This window comes from Petromyzon marinus, chromosome 49, assembly GCF_048934315.1.
Source record: "Petromyzon marinus isolate PM22_M1 ecotype Great Lakes invasive population chromosome 49, UKy_Petmar_22M1.pri1.0, whole genome shotgun sequence".
NCBI classification, from domain to species: Eukaryota; Metazoa; Chordata; class Hyperoartia; order Petromyzontiformes; family Petromyzontidae; genus Petromyzon; species Petromyzon marinus.
This window is the reverse complement of record NC_133715.1, coordinates 11,290,078-11,308,586: the sequence shown is the minus strand read 5'-3', so window position 1 is coordinate 11,308,586 and position 18,509 is coordinate 11,290,078. Positions and strand designations below refer to the sequence as shown.

Genomic DNA, 18,509 nt, shown 5'->3' with positions numbered 1-18,509 from the left:
TCAACGTGACTTTACCGAAAAAACTAAGAATATGAATATGGAAACTCTAAACCATTTTCAGCTGCACTATTTTGAAAGTGGTAATGTGATAATGAATGACAAACATTTAATTTTGTTAAAGTCCGTGGTTTTCTACTCGAGCAAAGCGAGATGCTCATAACCTCTTGATAGCTCTGAAAAGGTGATGTAAAGCCCATATTCTGATTGCAGCAGTCAGTCAATCCAGATAACAGTTGCCATTGACTTCTCAACGAATGCTGCTCATCTTTATGAATCCTGACAGACATAAAGTATTTTTGGAATTGAATTGACCAGAGAAATCAGAACGTGATAACTTAGGCTAACTTAAGTTTCCTGTGCAAATAGCTTCCAAGTGCATAGTTAATCTATGGTGCTCATGTTAGCAGTGTAATATGTAAGTGCATTTAAAAGTGGGAACATGAAACATAATGCAACCAATTTTACTAGGAGCTACATTGAAAATGTCAATTTAAAGCAAAGTTATGGTTTCACAGTCATTTTAAGTTTCATATTATTACACATTATCATGTACACATGTTGTTTTCATATTGTTTTTCATGACTTTCTTTTTCAAATTCATACATTGCATAACAACCTCCACACATACCTACTCACCTACTTACACACCCAAAATGGGCATTACGTTTCCATTAACATGCTTAACAGCACGCTTGATGTTGTGCTGATAACTCACACAGCAATCCGTCCAGAATATGTGCAGGAAGGGGAATGTAAGCAGGGCCTTGCTTCCCTCCTTTGGCAGCAGATCTTCCTTGAACGCCACAAAGTTCGCTTCAAGGTTGATCATCTTTGGGGGACGCCCATATGACCTGCGCATGGCACCCATTCATTGAGTCACCCACTTCGTTCACAGAAATGCAACATTCTCAAAATCTTGCTACAGATGGACATTAATGCTTAAAAGGTAATTCATAAAATTTGTAACCAAAATTTACTTTTACTTATGATGTAGATTCCAAAATAGGCCATGTGTTGCGGGCTTTCTGACATGAGTCGAACCTTCATGAGTAAGAAACGAGACCTGAGAGTGATTTTTTTTATACAGTACATAGCATCAGTAATAGCTGAGGCACATATTGATGCCGACAATGCCGCTCCCCTCATCATCATCATCTCACAGATCTCCGAGAGCCTCGTGCACATTCCCTTATGATGGTGTTGACGGCAGTGTTGCGAATGGAGATGGTGATGTAATCGCCCTCACGCACACCGCCATGACCTTCGTGTACGTTCGATTATAGTACGAATGGTGATGGTGCTTATTGCAATAGTGTTGATGACATGTCACTGCAGTGACATGCTGAGGTCATGTCCCTGTAGTGATATGAGAAAAAGTATGTCACAAATTCAAGTTAAAGTCTATTATTTAAAACTACACATCAAACTCGTGTTGAACAACTCAAGACATGCAGCCTAGATACAAGAAAATTCATTTTTTTTGGTTGCAACCTACTTTAATGTTTGATGGCTCAGAAATATTGTAAGGTGTGTCAAATGCAGACAGACAACACTTACCGCCTCCATTCAACTGCTTCTTTTGGGAGTTGCTGCACCAAGGTTTGGTAAATAGATGAGAAGAGAGATTGGTCTCCACCACCTGCATGCGATGAGAAATATAGCCCCTGATATTAGACAAAACAGCTGTGTTTACCATAAGCAAGTTCTGAATGTTTAGGATTTGTTAAACAAAAAACATATCTGGTTAAAGGGCACCAACCAGTAACAAAACCAAATTCAGATAAAAACCATAGCATGCACTGTCATGCTATAGTAATAATAATGATGCACAATCCTTTGTCAATCTACTGAGGAATCAAGGCCTCCTTCTTCCTTAAGTCGACATGGTTTTGGGTGTTAACCGCACTGTACCATGCTAGTCGGTGCAGGTTGGTGAATGGGTGTGGCACCCAGTACCGATTCAGACCAACTGGACATCTGTGAAAAAGAGCTTCATAGCTTATCGGATTTCTCCAGGATAAATATTATGATTCTGAGAGCTCACTCGCCACCATTCTTAGCCGTATACAGGAATAAAACTCAGGTCGCTGGGTTCATATCCCAATTCATTAACCACTGCACCACCTATCTTTACTTGCATGCTGGATTGTGGGTATCACATTATCATACAAAAGTGTCTGCTACACTACTTTAAAATAAAACAAAAAATGCACTACCTGAATATTGGACTTTTGGTCCAACATTTTACATCGGCATGTGTTAATGCAAGGAAACTGGCCTGGTTTTGCATTTCTGTCGTGTTTTGAATCGACCCCATAATATTCAGGAAACACAGAAGCATTTTTTGAATTTGCCACGGTCTGCTAAGGCTCATGAATGTGAGAACGTCCATAATTTTTAAAAATGCAGCTGAAATACATTCGTCCAATCCCCATAGGCTGACTCACAGGTCTCGTACTTAAGGTGGTGATGCCAATACTGTACTGTAGTTGTCAACATTTAACTTCGTGAGAGCCCAATGACGCAACTCTCTTTTAATGTACCGTATTGAAATACTAAATGTAAACAATTGACCTAAAAGGGCTCTCGCACGTTTAATAAACGTAAGTTCAATTAGTACAGCACTGTGATGTTAAGGTATACAATTGTATTACAATAATGTAAACCACGCCAATGACTAAATCACCCGCAATGCGCCCGATCTCGAAAGCTAAGTGGAGTTGAACCTGGATAGTGCTTGAATGGATGACCACCATGACTTAATGTATGAACTTCTTTCGTGCCGTACATAGCCAACCGTGATCGGCTCCTTCGAGGATACGTTGTGGGGAGCAAAAAGTTAGTGAAGCAAAATCCATCGTTGAACAGTACGCTGCTCCCACGTCTATGCTCCCCGCACTGACCAACCCACACTAACCATCGCGGTGGCACGTTCTGTTTACGTGACAATCCTTACTAGATGGCTGTGTCGGGTGGTGGCAGGTTTAACGACACATTTTTACGCGATATAACCCCCCCCCCAAAAAAAACCTCTTATGCATCGTGGTGTAGTATGGTCAAAATAGCTCCCACGGTCATCACGGCGAAGAAGCGGCCCTAACCTAGCAGTGCATTGCCGAACGGGCTTGACACGTACAAGATATACCCACCATATTAAAACACGAACATTCGAATTAATTGCTCCGAACCTTCAAGCACTGCGTATCGCTATTGTCCACGTTCGTATGGCGGGACCTACCACAACTACAGTACACAATTAAACCTCAGCAATGTTTTACATCACAACCAAATGCATTGAAGAACCGTGCACGTAAAATATTGCAGTATTCATGTAATTAAAACAATAACCGTTAATAGTTAAACAAATTTGAGATTTATAGTTCATGAAGCATTTGGGGCCTGGGCCGATTCGAGGAGCAGTCCCAGGCCAGACCCACGCATTGATTCAGACACACACACACGCGTTAATATTGTATCTTACACGTCACTATAGGCCGATTCTCCATCGTGTAGACCACTGGCTTTTCCTCACTCGCCATGGCCAAAGTTTTGTTGTTTATTTCCGTGTCTTTAATTCTTTATAAAAATACACATCTAAGCTGATTACTGTACAGCCAGAGACGCCGGGGACCCCGCGACGTCACTTCCGACAACACGGCTCGCTAGCGACGGCGATGCCAGCTCAGAGGGGGAAAACCCTCCAGATCAAGGGGGTGAGAGGTGGGTGGGGGGTGACAAAAACCTCTAGAATTCCATCATCGTTGTCATCAGCCTATGTTTGTGTTGAACTTCTTTCGCACCGTACGTAGCCCAACCGTGGCTAATCGGAGGTGCGGGGGAAGGACAACAAACTAGACACAAAAATAAGTTCTATAAAGAAATGAGTTTGTGAAGCTAGATTATTTAAAAGTGCGTAGCTCCAGTGGCTTCCTAATATCGGAAGGAAGAGAAGACCGTTCCAGACGGCCGCAGAAGCGCGTCTGAAAGCGCCACGCGATGCGGTGACCACCGTCTTTGTTCGATGGCTAGCCATGAACTGTCTACTGCTGGATGAGTACGTCCCCAAACCCATCGCTATCCAGCACTGTGCTGCCATGCAATAACAATAATAATTAATAATTACACCTGACACAGGGGTCAGGAAGCAAAATAACAAGAACCAAATTTTTTTCCCAATTCAGTGAAAAAAACCCCCCTCAATGTTTCAAGAGCCGCCGCAATGTCCACGAGAATACGTCGATACGGTGGTCCTGGGTGACGAACGTCACGAAGCAGTCTTCAAAGAGCCACCTGGTGGCTGACCCCTGCAGCGACCTCCTAAAAGAGGACAATCCTGGGATATACAGGGACAGCTGACAACCGCTCCAAATGAGTGACAGAAAAACAGGTCCCTTGCAGGGTGAGCTGGTAGGAACATTGGAATTTTGCGCAATTTTATGACATTGTTACGCATTCCTGTTACGTGACTTCGAAATGTTGGGTGCAATAAGACATATCAAGTCTCTGCGCTGTCTATTGCTGATTTTACACCCAACAGCACGAGATTTCACTTCGTTAAAGTATTGAAAGGGGACGGACGTACACATTAATCTATTGCAGGCTGGTACACTCAGTTTACAACTTCGTTCCTACCAGTATAAGAAATAGTTGCTGTTCGGACTTTTCTAATTGTAAGCAAAGAAGCATGGAATGGTTTTGTGCTTAGAGTCACTTTGGGGGCCGACGCCCACCCCCTGTGCGGCCGCCTCTCGCCAGGCCCCCGCCGACGGGGCGATCGCCCGCGCCACACGTCCACGGTACCCCCCACCACAAAAGGTGAACGAACGAGGCGCCTTTCTCTCTCTCGCAAAAAGTTAGCGTTGAACAAAAGAACCGGCGGCGGTATGAATATGCACACCGCACTCCCCCCCCCCCCCGGGTGGATAAGCCTTAATCCGCTGTGCGAACAGAGGCTAATGCCAGCGGGAAAGGAACGGCGGGGATAGAGCGATGTGTTAACGCGCTGCGTAAACGCGCACGTGGGCGAAAGCACGCGCACACGAGGGCGGCCGTGTGTGCTGCAGGACACGCGCATCACGCCGGGCACACTCAAATCACTCGCACGCTCAAATCACTCGCACGCTCAAATCACTCGCACGCTCAAATCACACGCACGCTCAAATCACTCGCACACTCAAATCACTCGCACACTCAAATCACTCGCACCACCCCCACGCTGCAGCCCTGTGCTCACGCCGGGCACACCGTCGTTCCACGCAGACGCGCCACGCACAGATCACAGACGCTACGCCGAGGTTCTGCCCACCACACGCACAGAGATCACACGACACCGATGTTCTGTACTAGAGTTTATTAATGGCGCCAATACGCATTACCTGGAGGAGGAATATTTCGCGAGGAGAGCCTGGCATAACTCTGCCTGTGAACCCAGCTACTCAAACGTGCTACCATGTACCTCGTAGATGTACTCCCGGCGGCGCACTGACGCTGTGGGAGTCGGAGGGAGAGGGACAAGCGAAAACCTCGCCTATCACTGCCTCGTACAGTGAGGGAAAAAAGTATTTGATCCCCTGCTGATTTTGTACGTTTGCCCACTGACAAAGAAATGATCAGTCTATAATGAACAGTGAGAGACAGAATAACAAAAAATCCAGAAAAACGCATGTCAAAAATGTTGTAAATTGATTTGCATTTTAATGAGGGAAATAAGTATTTGACCACTCTGCAAAACATGAGTTAGACCTTGGTGGCAAAACCCTTGTTGGCAATCACAGAGGTCAGACGTTTCTTGTAGTTGGCCACCAGGTTTGCACACATCTCAGGAGGGATTTTGTCCCACTCCTCTTTGCAGATCTTCTCCAAGTCATTAAGGTTTCGAGGCTGACGTTTGGCAACTCGAACCTTCAGCTCCCTCCACAGATTTTTTCATGGGATTAAGGTCTGGAGACTGGCTAGGCCACTCCAGGACCTTAATGTGCTTCTTCTTGAGCCACTCCTTTGTTGCCTTGGCCGTGTGTTTTGGGTCATTTTCATGCTGGAATACCCATCCATGACCCATTTTCAATGCCCTGGCTGAGGGAAGGAGGTTCTCACCCAAGATTTGACGGCACATGGCCCCGTCCATCGTCCCTTTGATGCGGTGAAGTTGTCCTGTCCCCTTAGCAGAAAAACACCCCCAAAGCATAATGTTTCCACCTCCATGTTTGACGGTGGGGATGGTGTTCTTGGGGTCATAGGCAGCATTCCTCCTCCTCCAAACACGGCGAGTTGAGTTGATGCCAAAGAGCTCCATTTTGGTCTCATCTGACCACAACACTTTCACCCAGTTGTCCTCTGAATCATTCAGATGTTCATTGGCAAACTTCAGACGGGCATGTATATGTGCTTTTTCGAGCAGGGGGACCTTGAGGGCGCTGCAGGATTTCAGTCCTTCACGGCGTAGTGTGTTACCAATTGTTTTCTTGGCGACTATGGTCCCAGCTGCCTTGAGGTCATTGACAAGATCCTCCCGTGTAGTTATGGGCTGATTCCTCACCGTTCTCATGATCATTGCAACTCCACGAGGTGAGATCTTGCATGGAGCCCCAGGCTGAGGGAGATTGACAGTTCTTTTGTTTCTAGATTTAAAGCTTTCGTGACTGCAAGGATCCATACTCTTTGGTTCTATTTGCCAAATAATTGCACTATTGTTGTCACCTTCTCACCAAGCTGCTTGGCAATGGTCTTGTAGCCCATTCCAGCCTTGTGGAGGTCTACAATCTTATCCCTGACATCCTTGGAGAGCTCTTTGGTCTTGGTCATGGTGGAGAGTTTGGAATCTGATTGATTGATTGCTTCTGTGGACAGGTGTCTTTTATACAGGTAACAAGCTGAGATTAGGAGCACTCCCTTTAAGAGTGTGCTCCTAATCTCAGCTCGTTACCTGTATAAAAGACACCTGGGAGCCAGAAATCTTTCTGATTGAGAGGGGGTCAAATACTTATTTCCCTCATTAAAATGCAAATCAATTTATAACATTTTTGACATGCGTTTTTCTGGTTTTTTTTGTTATTCTGTCTCTCACTGTTTAAATAACCCTACCATTAAAATTATAGACTGATCATTTCTTTGTCAGTGGTCAAACATACAAAATCAGCAGGGGATCAAATACTTTTTTCCCTCACTGTATGTCCTAACATTGCTGTTGTGTGTTTGTTGAAAGTGTGTGTACACGTGCGTGCGCATGTATGTGTTTTGTATATGTGTGTATGTCAGGAGCGGAGTGTAGCGGTTAGCTATGAACCCAGCAAACCGAGTTCGATTCCCCCTCACGCCCAACCCCAGTGACGGTCATCTCAACCGAGATCGCCTCCCCGAGGTCGACTCAGTCTAAAATGAGTACCTATTGCGGTGTGTAAACATAGCCACTAGGGAGGCAAAGGCGGTCAGGCATGGTGCTGGTCACCCACCCCTTGTGTGCCGTTTCAGCCTTCATAGGTGCTCACTAACTGCACTTGCCCCAACTTGCTACACGGAGCGGTAGTGTAGTGCTTAGCGCTACGCTGCATTAAAAAGCCGAGTTTCATTCCCGCTCAGGGCCACCACTATTGACAATTATCTGAACCGCTCCTGCAAATCAATCAATTTATAACATTTTTGACATGCGTTTTTCTGGATTTTGTTGTTATTCTGTCTCTCACTGTTCAAATAAACCTACCATTAAAATTATAGACTCATCATTTCTTTGTCAGTGGGCAAACGTACAAAATCAGCAGGGGATCAAATACTTTTTTCCCTCACTGTAGCAGCACTCGCTGGCATCACACGGATGCTGTATCGGGTGTGAGGGGCCGTTACCCCTCTAAGTATTAATAAAACTGTGTTGCCTCAGAGAAGTTCCCTTCTAGTCATTCAACCCACTACACCTATATAAAGCTACAACAGCAGATAATTATTTCTCACCTGATGACGGACGCTTGTGTTGCGAGCAAAACGTCGTTTCTTTTATTATGTTTCTATCTACGTGACTTTACCGAAACAAACAGAAAGTATGGATTCCTGCAGTCATGAAATCAAGACCAAAAATAATAAAAATAAAATAAAAAAATAAAAAAATAAAAGCAACATACAATAAAAAATGAAAATAAAAGCAAAAAACCCACGACGTTTCGATCACAACACAAGCGGTCTTCATCAGGCGGAGAGAAAAGAGGGGGCAAGCCTCCAAATGTAACTGCTTATAAGGGTTCCAAAGTGAGTGTGCGGGGGAGAGCTGCACAAGCAGCACGTTAATGCATGCAGGAGTAAAACTAAGTGGGAGTTGGGAGGAGGTGAGCTTTGTTTTGACCCTTTGACCTACAAACCTTTAAAAACAGCCTGTGTTAGCTTTTCCCCTCTTTTTTCTCCTGATGACGATTGCTTGTGTTGCGATCGAAATATCATATTTTTATTATTTTTTCTATTACGTGACTTTACCGAAAGACCCAACGAATATATTTTCAATTTATTTTAATTTTACTATATTTTGTGTTTTTTTTGCTTTTATTATTTTCAATTTTTTATATACGTGACTTTACCGAAAGAACCAAGAATATGAATTCCTGCAGTCACGAAAGTTTTAAGTCGTTGTTTTGAGTCTGTTGCAGGACTGGCTTAGACTCAGGGACGGATTCCGAAAATTAGCTGGTAGCGTGTTCCAGCTCTTTGGGCCGGAGACTCCGAAACTGCGCTGGCCGTAAGGCACGAGGTTTACACGCAGCGGGCACAGCAGCAGGTCGCCGCGAGCTGTGGATCGTAGTCGGAGTCGGTTTGGGTCTGTTGAAGCTGGTACGCACTGATCGGCGAGATAAGACGGAGCAGATTGGTGGAGACTCTTGAAGACGAGTAGGCATAATTTATACGCAATCCTGTATTTAATGAGGACCCAGTGCAGCTCATCCCATACCAAGCTCGTGATCGGATCATGTTTCTGTTTCCTATCAGACAAGCTGCAGCATTTAACACCGACTTGAGTGGCCGCAGGTGAACAGCGCTGGCACAGCAGTTGTGACGATAAATGCGTGGACGAGCATCCTAGCAGCCTGCACAGTTATTGCACACAGAGGACAACGGACGGCGCAGTTGTCGAAACTATAAGAAGCACCGTCCAGTCAGGCCCCTGGTGTGAGTGGCGAATGTCAGTTCGCTGTCGACAAGGACACCAAGGCACGTTGCCTTATCCGACACTGGGATGTCACAGCCACCTATGTGGATAGACTCACAGTTGACTAGCAAGCTGATGGTGGGTTCCAAGTACGATGAATTTAGTCTTTTTCGAGTTTAGCTTCAGAAGGTTTGATGTCATCCAGTTTAACGACACATTTATATTTATGCGATCTAACCCAACAAACCTTTATTACGGCCTTGAAATAATATCTGCTGAAATTACACATTCCACAAAACTGTGGTGATGCTGGGTCGTGTAAGAAACACTTTTATATATATTTTTTATTTAAAGCTTTCGTGACTGCAGGGATTCATGTTCTTGGTTCTTTCGGTAAAGTCACGTAGAAGGGAAACAATAAAAGAATAAAAATATATAAAACATTCAAATGTTTTATAGTTGTATTCTTTTATTGTGACTTTACCGAAAGAACCAAGAATATAAACACTTTTATGTTGTATGTGTAGAGACCGCTATGATGAAGTATACTTGTTTTGTTATTTATATTCACAAAAATGCTTATGATTAATTTGAGTTATCAGTAGCTATGATAATGTAACTTCATATGCCGAATAAAAAAACTGATTAGAAAACATAAAAAATGTATTTTTCATTAAGCCCCATGGGGTTTCCAACTCTTATTAACTGTCTCTCTCGAGCCTTTCTGTTTGTGCTATGAAGAAGGGCCATTGCCTGAAACATCGCCAATTATATATTTTTATTTTAAGGGAGTGCTGACGAATTTTTTAAGGTTTTTATAGACAAAATGAAAGTGTTACGCCATATACTTCCCTCTTGTTAGCAATCAAAAGTATAGTCACAGTGTGGATTTTTTTAAGAACACCTTACATTTGTAATTGTGAGTAAAGTACCTTTTAAATTTGGGAAATTAGCTATATTGCTTGCACAGAATATTTTAATGAGCATGATCATCACCATCCCAGTCATCATTACCACATCGTCACATATTCGTCGATAAAAAGTTGCAATAATGCCTGTTTCTTTGTTCAGAGTAGCGTTCTCAGAGGGAACAAAACCTTGTGCATATGTTTGAAAGCTTTCAATCTGCTGTACAGCCTCTATCGTGGACAGATGCCAAGTCACGCTTGTTTTTGGAGGTGAGCGCGTAGTGCCTGCATATGAAAACACGTTCATATGTAGGCGTCTTCTTGACATGTACTGGGGGTATTGATATCAGAAAGAGGAACATTCTATTTCACAACTGATGTGTGACACAACTATGTCTGTTTAATAATGCAGATGGAAGTACGAGAGATACGTTTCATTTTCCTCTTCTTTATAAACGGTGTTTACCACAGGAAGGCAGGACTTGAACTGCAAGGGACTAACCGACTCTCCTTCGTTTAACTCCAGAACTCTGCTACTAACACCGTGCTGTGCAATTCATATAAAGCGAGTTCTTATTTTTAATATACTTTTCATTGAAAGTTATATACGGTATGTAAAAATATTATAATTTTTTATGTTAGCCATTACATTTTTGGGAAATTTCATTATATCTGATTTGCTGAAAAAAATGCCAGAAATATTTACAGTCCTTTTGAATTATATCAAGCATCAACGGGAATTGATATGGCGTGGAATGATACCTTTTCTTGTAATTGCTAGCCAGTTAATATTCTCTAAGTACGTCTTCCAGTGCCCTTGTGTGAACAGGAAATATAATGCTTCAGCTGGATTCTGTGTCTTATTGGTACCAGCACTTGTATTGCTCATCTTCAGCATATTTCTCCAACGGATAACATGGCATTGGGCATCAGGACTCTGTTCATATACAGAAAAGGAGAGTGAAACACAAATTGGACAGCATGGAGAGCAGGAATCTAGTTGCAGATGGGCATGCAAATGGTCAACAGAATGCTGGAACAGGTGTAAGATCAGACGAGGTCAACCAAATGAAGACAGTCCAACTAATCAAGAAAATATAAAGTCTACACAAAGTTTAAAATGTTGTTTTGCCTTCTACATATTTGGACTGGCCCTGCCTTCTGGATGCATCTGGATAATCTCGTCACTCCTGGAAGGGGTTTACATGGTATGTGCATTTACGACGTACATTGACATCAACAAATATCCACGACTCCTGCATCTGAACATGACCAAAGCGGACATGGACTTGGTCCTCGCTCGTATGCCTTGTGAGGCCATCACTCTGCACCCAACAATCAACGTCCTCAACGAAACGAGCAACATCGTGCGGAAAGAGGTCTTATATGAAATAACGTTCATCTCACAGGTACTGTACTATCATTACATTATTTGCATAATACAGGACTGCACTTTACAATATATATTACGCGAAAAATAAATAAGTATTACGTCTTGCAAGTTTCAGTAATTTGTTCAATGTATTTGTGGCTTAATATGTATATGGTGCCTTTGTATGTACCGGCATAGCCGTTTTCTCAATCCACTCTCAATGAGGGGCTCCCCACACAAAGAGCTCCACATGGATGTTGTCTGTCCACACTTCACGTTGATCAGTGCAGGCTGCTGGAGACAGGGGACATACTACAATACAATAGAATTTGCTGCACTCTGCTCACAACGTAGCCCGTAGCAGCCTATAACACATGTTTTGCACGGTGTTTGCTCATCCAAGCACTATCCAGGTTCAGCCATTGGTAGCTATGGGCAACTCACCCAGAATGCATCCGATCTCATCAGATCTTGTAAGTTAAGCAGGTGCCTCTTACAAAGTCATTAAGTAAGACTCGTCTTGATGGCCTCTCATCTCATTATAATGTTGCAAACCTAAATGTAACATCTGAAACAATTGTAATTCAAGGATTATGTACTCAAACACATACGTGCCGTTCACTTGCCCTGTTATTCCAATTTAATACAGATGGTGGGACTCGGTGCATTTTTGCTTCTTGCGGTTCTGGCCTTGGCTGTCACCTGCTGCATCCGGTGCTGCAGCAGAATGAGCGTCCGAGAATTGAAGTTCCGAATGCGCTACCGGGAGGTTGAACGACAACTGTACAAAAAGAAAATGGAAGATTACATTAAACAAATAGCTGAAGAAAATGTTGAATGTGTAGTTAACCACAAAGATAAGAAGACTGGACTCAAGAAAGAGACATGGAATGGCATGTCTGAGTTTTCTGAGCAGTTAGAGTGCTGTTGTTGTTTTAAACGTGGTGATTATATGAGCACCATGCATCGGATGGCAATGGGCAATGACAATGCAGCCACACCTGAGATCTCCGGAAGTGGAACAAATGATGTCGACCAACACTGAGGAAATTCAACTCTTTATCATCAAAGGTGATTCAAAAATAAAAGTCCGTGTGCATTAGTTTTAGTAGCACAAAAGTGAACTGAAAATGCCGGAGGTAAAATTCATACCAAATGTCGGCACTTCGATTACTTTAACAGGCAAAAGTGGGCTGTTAAGAATTAATTTACACTGCATAAGAGGTACTTTAACCAAACAACAAAACTATGCTTGAGTAAAATTAAATTTTGAAAGTATGTAAGGTTCAAAGTGTAAAATGCAACATAAAGTAATGTCAAGGAACACTGTAAAATACTTAATGTTAGGTTATCGGATAAGCATAAACCAAGCTTTATATTTTATCTACAATGTTATTTTGAAATACTTTACTGTACACAAAGTCAGTATATATAATTCTAATTATTTCACTGTATGCCTCCATGTAGGTACATGCTCACTCTGAGGAGTTGGAGACTGGAGCGTGGAATCAGAAATGGGGTTTTACAATTATCCCTACCAAAACTAAGCACCGGCCTAAGTATTCTCTACCATCAAATACTCTACAGCCTCAACTCCTCATTTCTGATGGGGTAGTTGTGAAGACGTTCCCGTACCTGTGCAGTGTGCTTATGACCAGCTCTGGTTTGGCAGTCGGTCTCACTGGATCAGTCTAGTGGCATATTATTTGGTTTCTTCGGTATGGTCACGTAGATAGAAAAAATAATAATAAAGTGAATAAAAACACGTTTCGATCACAACACAAGCGATCGTTTTTCCTCTTTCCTCCTGAAGACGATCGCTTGTGTTGTGATCGAAACGTCGTGGTTTTTATTATATTCTTATTTTTTTTATCTACGTAACTTTACCGAACGAACCAAAGAATATGAATCTCTGCAGTCACGAAAGTTTAAAGTCAAAATTTAGTCTAGTGGCATATTTTTTTTTTATCATGTGCAACGCTGTGTGGAAGTTACCTGGTCTATTGCTCCATACGGAGGTCCAGGTCATCTCGGCCACACCCTTCTCTGTGTTTTGTGAGGTTTGGTCCCCTCTGCTGGGGCACCTGCGCCTGTTTGAAACATTCAGACTGTCCTTCCTACGATCCACCCTGGGTTTAACCAGGCTGGATTGTGTGAGCTCACAAATCCTTGAAAGATCTGGACACTGTCCCATTGGTGAGTTCCTCAGGCAGGCGAGGCTGCCCAAGCAGCTTGTTTGGCCAGATAGTTTGGGCTAAACGGGTGGGGCATGGGCTGGAAAAGAGATGGAGCTGATGCGATACAGGAGGACGTGGAGCTGAGTGGACTTGCCCATGATGGGTACCAAGAGCAGCCTTGTTGTCAAGATCGGCCTCTATGGGGGAGATTCGTGAAGGCTGCTACTGGGCAGTTGAAGGCAGTCACCCTCCAACAACAACAGAAGGCAGAGAAGCGACACAACAAAGAGCAGAGCGCGGGGCAGCTAAAATACAGCAATGTCAAAACAGGGAGCACAGGGGGAGGTGCATCTGTCCGTCATCCCAGTCAGCCCATTCAACTTGGGTCTGTCTAGTGACCTGTCAGCGAGCCATCAACACTCCACGGAGCCTCAAAATGCACATAACCTCAAAAATAGTTTTTCAATCACACATTGCCGCGTATATGAACTGTTAAATTCAATACTTACAACAGACCTTAAAGCGCTTGTGCATTGTAAATCAAATATTTAATTGCTCGCCACAACGTGTGCACATTACAAATGAGTAGAATGATTTACTGAGATAAAGGAGTAAATGAGGTAGACACAAGTGAGAAAGTGACGGCGTAGCTTTGTGGTGTGTTGGTGTGCTATAGTGTTTTAAGTGGTGTAATTAAATGGTGTTGTAGTACAAGCAAGTGGTATAGTGTGTACTATAGTGGTGTATTCATTTGGGGGTGCAGTCCAGTAGTGGTGCAATGCATTGATGAGTATTGTGGTGCAGTGGCGTGTGACTTTAACTCTTCCCGCGCATTAAATAAAACATTAAAACATACTTTTAAAAAAACACGCTTTAATGAAATATACCGTACGAGTAATGCCAGAACTACACGGATTCCAGGAAGTGGCCCTGCAGCTTGCCACAGCGTAAGGGAGCTGCCCCTCCCCCCATCGCCCCTCCCCCTCCTTCCACATCCTCCATCGCCCCTCGGCGTGACTCCGCCGAAGCTTTCCATAACGTAAGGTCCCGTGGTGATTTACAGCCAACGTGAGTTGAGCGTGGACAATTATACCCGTAAAAAAAGATTGTTTCAAAATATATACAGTATTTTGAAAAATGTTAATGATAGAATATAGTATTGTCATCAGTATGACATACCTATACTAAGTTTGCAGTCGATACTTTGGGAAGACGGTTGAAATTGAGTTACAAGATTTGAGGATACGATGACAGAGCAAGTTCAATAAAAGCGTGTAAAATGTAAAAAAAATGTTTTGGATTTTTTTATATGATAGAATATAGTTTTGTCATCAGTATACTATAAGTATACCAAGTTTGCAGTCGATAGCACATTGGGAAGTGGGTGAAATTTGAGTTACAAGATTTTTTGAGGATACGACAAGACGGAGTTAAATAAAAGCGTGTAAAACAAGTTGCGTTAAACTCTTCTAAATGTGACAATTTGTGCGGCCGCGTCGGGTGGGTGGAGGGTTCCTAATGATACAGCTTCGATCAGATCATTAAATGACCTACACACACATACATTATGAACTGTGTATCGTTTCCCTTGCTTTTTATTTTTCCTGTACAAGTATTTCTCCAAAGTCTCCCTTGCAAAAAATACATTTAGCGATGGGCTTTTCACCACATTATAGGTGAATTCTTCTCTATAGGCAGGGTGAGTTCAGCAACATCGGTACGTGTAGTGTAATAGCGCCGGCTGGTGACCAGCAGCGGCAACTGCGATGGACAAACAGTACACACGCCGGTGAGCATATACACGGGTGTGTCGGCAGGGCGGAGGAACCGAGGCAAAGGTCATGGAGGGCCCTATCTGGAAGCCCCTGGAACCTTCTCGTGGGTTCGAGAAGGGAGACGGAGCCAGGCCCACCTGGTAGCATAATAGGGGACGAAAGCGGGAGCGCGTGGCTGCCAGTTTTGGGATTGGATCGTCTCGTCGTTGCTGCCATCTTCGCTCGATATTGCACTGCTAGATAGCCTGTTAGCTGTCTCCGTCCGCGCCTTCGGTGTTAGACGGCTGGCGTTGTGTATAGGCTAGCAACTGTAGAGTGTGCAGGCGAGATCGTGTGTGTTCAATAAAGGTGCCTCTACAAACCTCGTCTCCGACTCACTGACACTACACGTGTGTAAGGGCGTGTATGGGCTATGTGTAGCGACGTAAACGAACTGTGTACATCTTCTTGGTTCTTTCGGTAAAGTCACGTAGAATGGAAATAAAATAATACAAATTAAGCATAATAAAATTCTCACGACGTTTCGGCCACAACACAAGTAGCCTTCAAGTGAAACGTCGTGAGAATTTTATTTTATTATGTTTTATTATTTTATTTCCATTCTACGTGACTTTACCGAAAGAACCAAGAAGATGAATCCCTGCAGTCACGAAAGCTTTAAATCGAAATTGAAGTGTACACTTACCTGTAAGGGCTGATATATTCCGCAATATCCCTAGCCCCGGGGGGAGGGGGTTGCAGGGTGTCCTAGGATCCCTCGGGACCCCGCCCCTCGGGTGGGGAGGTGTATATAAGCCGGACCTCTCTACAGGCTCGGGGCCAGTTGAAGACAGAAGCAAGAAGAGTGGTCAGCTAGGACCCTGGGACCCCTAGCCCCGCTGCCCTTGTCAGGGCCGGGACTCTGTGTGGCTCAGTGGTGAGACCCTGGGAACCGCCGGCCCGATGTCCTTTTAAGGGCCGGGTCTGAGCGGGCCAGTGGTTGGAACCCGCACCCTGGCTCGGTCGGGTTAGATTAGCCTCCCCTAGGGACCCATAGCCGGACGACCCAGAGGGGCAGTCCCGTATCGGCTGAGTTAGCCCGGAGGCAGTACCTCCCTAAGCAAGGTAATAGAAGGGCCGATGTCCTGAGTGTGCCGGGTTGTACTGCCAGACATTGTGTTGAATAAAATAGTGTTGCCTCCAAGACTTGCGTCCGACGTCTCCAGAATCCACAACACTACACGTGTATCATCACCTTGTTGCTCTGCTAGCAGTCCACGTTGCTCATCTTCATTAGGATTAGTAACATCCATGCTACGTTGATGGCTTTTCTAGGAAACTGTCTCGTGGATTCAATTGAGTAGTGTTAATTGGGGAACTCGTTTCAAAGACCATCTCATTGAAACACCTTTCATCACAGTTTTCTCTTTGCATTTTTAAGTTATGCACATCTTTTCTTGCATTCTCTTTTGCAAACGCTTTCATTTCTTCTCTTAAAGCTTTCACTGCAACTTCATCATAGCATTTATGTAGCTTCAATGTCTTAGCATTCACTGAGCTCTTTCTCCGAATGGCACAGGTTACAACAAAAATGTAAAAATACCAAAAACGCCAAATCCAGCCACCTGTAAAATAAAAATTATCACCCAAATTACACACAGCGTGTAATAATGAAAATTAAATCATTTTGATTACATATAAAGCAATACAAACCATCTCATAGATGAGGCCATCTTATTATACACGACACATTTTAATAAAAATCTTCAATCACACTAGTTACCCAGAGCTCTGTTAGGCTTCATCTTCCGCTGCCCAGTCACTTTTCACATGAGATGCAATAACTACACTTTATCCACGAGGCAGTGGACTTCACGTTTTTAGTAGTAAAAATTGCTCCAAAGATAACGTAATTATTAATATTTTGATTGTACGCCATTACCAGGGCTACATTGTCAACAGGGCTGTATGTGTACACGATGAGTAATCATCAGAGGCTGCGATTGTCATGGAGGTCACAGAGATCGTAAATTTGAAGGATCTTAAATCTTGGAAATAATGGAGGGGTATAGATCAACCTCGATGCAACCAGGTGCCCCCATATAGTGGTTCTAACCAAGGCTTTTGGTGTGGCCTTGCCCCATCTCATTCTCTTACCTTTAAGTGAATTTGTTTTTCCTGCACACCACGACTATGATTATTTCCTATAAATTACAGTACCATGTCAAAATCGTAGCCTTAACCACACCCCAAGGCATCTCCGATTACGTCAGGTTAAAATAGGCCCCGGACTGCATGGCGAAAATTACTTGAGTGCTGCAAGGGGGAATGAAAAAGCACTTCCAACAGCTATAAATAAACTTAAAACAGTGTCTTGAGAAGTTATAGAAGAGATGTATTAAGGGATGTAATATATGGAGCTAGGAGAGAGATGTGTTCAAAGTGATAGAAGCCATAACGAGCTTTATTTGTAAGAGATGTACAGTATTTAGGTGATAAGATATGTCATCATGAGCGTGCATATATAATTGGGAGTGGTAGTATATATCTGAACTGGTCCTGGGCCTCCCCCATGAGTGTGAATTTAGAGTTGAACTTGTAAGCATGTGTGTGCCTGCATGTATTTGAGTGTGTGCCTTAACATCAGCCCCACCAAAACTAAAAACTAAGCACCTACCTGGGTATTGTGTCATCAAACACTCCACCTCCTCAACTTCCCATTGGTGATGCGGCAGGTGTGAAGACAGTGGAGAGGTTTCCATACTTATGAAGTGTGCAAATGAACAGCTCGGTTTGGCAGTGGAGGTCTCATCCGAATCAGTCGAGTGGCATTATCATTTAATTGGTTGTGTAACGCTATGTGAAGCTACCAGGTCTGTCACTCCATACGAATCTTCAGGTTTCCTTGGCCACGAATGTATGTATGTAGATCTTCTGTAACACTGTACGTAGCCAACTGTGATAATCGGTGACGTGGGGGGAAGGACAATAAACTAAACACATGAAGCAGTTTTAAATTTAGATTCAAAAGTGCATATCTGCAGTGGCTTCCTAATATCGGAATAGCGTTCTAGACGGCCGCAAAAGCGCATTTGAAAGCTTGCGATGCAGTGACCATCATGCTTTCCCTTCTCTATTTGTGAGGCGTGGGCCCCTCTGCTGGGGCATCTGCGTCTG

General features: G+C 43.6%; 1 protein-coding gene across 3 annotated transcripts in view; it reads right to left on the bottom strand.

Moving 5' to 3' along the window:
• The window catches only part of TRAPPC10 (trafficking protein particle complex subunit 10), a 32,121-nt gene extending 28,437 nt beyond the window's left edge, over positions 1-3,684 (bottom strand). Inside the window, exons 1-3 of one of the 3 annotated variants that reach the window (XM_076074692.1) lie at positions 3,482-3,684; positions 1,558-1,639; positions 716-851 (exon numbers count right to left, since the gene is read on the bottom strand). In XM_076074692.1, the coding sequence (XP_075930807.1) occupies positions 716-851; positions 1,558-1,639; positions 3,482-3,539 (276 nt within the window). In that variant the 5' untranslated portion in view covers positions 3,540-3,684. The other 2 variants (XM_076074693.1, XM_076074694.1) reach the window with 2 other exon arrangements.
• Positions 3,685-18,509: the final 14,825 nt, after the last annotated feature.